Source organism: Sprattus sprattus, assembly GCF_963457725.1.
Source record: "Sprattus sprattus genome assembly, chromosome: 5".
NCBI classification, from domain to species: domain Eukaryota; kingdom Metazoa; phylum Chordata; class Actinopteri; order Clupeiformes; family Clupeidae; genus Sprattus; species Sprattus sprattus.
The window spans coordinates 27245312-27247547 of NC_137924.1; the positions used below are offsets into that span (position 1 = coordinate 27245312).

The following is a 2236-nucleotide window of genomic DNA, read 5'->3' on the forward strand; positions in this document are numbered from 1 at the left end:
TTATCGTTAATATTAATATCTTTATATATATATCTTAATAATATCGTATTATATGACTTTCCTATCCTGGCGGGGCAAGCTGCCATCCCACAGTAACTGCATTCATTGTAGCCAGGAAATATTCCATTGGGTGCAGTTATGGAGTGCAGTTATGGAGTTGAGCCAAACTACTGTATGTTGATACGTTTAAAGCTCAAGTCATGAACAAGGCAAAAGAGAGACGGTTAACCTTGTAATTATGCATACTTCACACCCAGAGCCAGAGATTAACCATAAGATCTTTCCTCTTGGTAAAGGCCTTTGTGATTTTCTGCTCTGTTTCTATGATCTGATCTACATGATTGCTATAAAATGGAATTGAAATGTGGCCAACCTGCCCTAGTTTCATGTCGCCCACATCCCTCCAGGCCGTTTACTGGCAATACAAAGACTTCCCCCCTAAACAAATAATAATGAGCTTTTAGAAAAAAATCCCAGAGCAAACTCACCCCTCCATACTCTGGCATTGCCCAGCTTGACTGCCCACACAGTGTGCACGGCAAAGAGAGTTTAAGCCTGACTGCTCACACAATGTGCACTGCAAAGAGAGTTTAAGCCTGACTGCTCATACAGTGTGCACTGCAAAGAGCGTTTAAGCCTGAGTGCTCATACAGTGTGCACTGCAAAGAGAGTTTAAGCCTGACTGCTGATACAGTGTGCACTGCAAAGAATGTTTAAACCTAACTGTTAATACACTGTGCACTGCAAAGAGAGTTTAAGCCTGACTGCTCATACAGTGTGCACTGCAAAGATAGTTTAGGCCTTACTGCAAATACAGTGTGCACTGCAAAGAGCGTTTAAGCCTGACTGCTGATACAGTGTGCACTGCAAAGAAAGTTTAAACCTGACTGCAAATACAGTGTGCACTGCAAAGAGCGTTTAAGCCTGACTGCTGATACAGTGTGCACTGCAAAGAAAGTTTAAACCTGACTGCTCATACAGTGTGCACTGCAAAGACAGTTTAAGCCTGACTGCTGAAACAGTGTGCACTGCAAAGATAGTTTAAGCCGGACTGCTAATACAGTGTGCACTGCAGAGAGAGTTTAAGCGAAGAGCGATGCCTAGCTATTGCATACAGCATGCACTGCAAAGAGGGTTTAAGCCTGACTGTGGCATACCTGGTTGGATGGTGGGTGCTGGGTAGGGTGTGGGGGTCACAGGAACCAGGACATGCTCTACGGCGGGTAGGAGGGCTTTCTTCTCCAGGCAGGCCTGCACGTATCCCAGGCCCACCACTGGGACCTGGTGCTTCTGAGCACTCTGCTGCCGGTTGCTGCTCAGATTCCCCAGGCTGCTCACCACTATGAAGCTACACTGTAAGGTAAGAGATAGGAGAGAGAGACAGATGTACAGACAGACAGGGAACTTACAGACAGATAGAAAAGACATTCACTTTTTTGACAGTTAGAAGACTTTACACTGTTTATATTGTCAAAACAACAACAGAAGTATAAACATACAACAGGTGGTTTTGTCTGTATTAGACATATTTTCCAGTAATGACAATGCTCATTATAATAAATGTCATGGCAAGAAGTTTTGATAACATAACAGCGTGGTTCATTGGCTGATTTGGCATCCAACACATGAGAAGTTTCACAACAATTACTAATCATGATTAAGACCGTAGGGCTGTATGGCACAAGCCATGACATAGGTCCTGCTTGTTAATATCCAGGTTATGATATGTTTATTTGTATGGCCACAGAAAGAGACCGGACCTGCTTGTTCACCACATAGGACAGGCTGCCCCCGTTGTCTGTAACGGCCAAACGGACTTTCTGCTTCTCCTTGAAAGGCAAATTCTTGAGTTCCAAAACCACGACGCAGTTCGTGAAAACAGACATTGTTCTGCACAGAAATATTCACAATCACAGTCAGATTCAGAAGAAAGCACACATAGCACAAATAAAATAACACTGTGTCGTTATTAATATCACTCAAGAGTAAAGGACTAAGTAAGATGTGTAAACATTCAGCAATATAACGTCAGACAAACCAGCCTAACTCATTACCGAGTTCGTCCACTTCATGCACACCACAAATAGGTCAATTGCACGTACTATGCTGTCAGGCGATACAACAACATAACGTTGTTATATAAAACAATGTCTTTACCAGAAGAATAGAATATCCCAACTTCTTCGAACAAAGTGGCCAGCTATAAATCCGTGAGAAACCTATGCAATTTGACAGA

The 2236-nt window shown here is 43.0% G+C and overlaps 1 protein-coding gene across 1 annotated transcript in view; it reads right to left on the minus strand.

The window, feature by feature from the left end:
* LOC308366102 (protein mono-ADP-ribosyltransferase PARP4-like) overlaps positions 1-2236 on the minus strand; it is a 27111-nt gene extending 24875 nt beyond the window's left edge. Inside the window, exons 1-3 of the mRNA XM_080839738.1 lie at positions 2158-2236; positions 1761-1890; positions 1158-1353 (exon numbers count right to left, since the gene is read on the minus strand). Of these exons, the coding sequence (XP_080695864.1) occupies positions 1158-1353; positions 1761-1886 (322 nt within the window). The 5' untranslated portion in view covers positions 1887-1890; positions 2158-2236. The remainder of the gene's footprint in view (positions 1-1157; positions 1354-1760; positions 1891-2157) is intronic.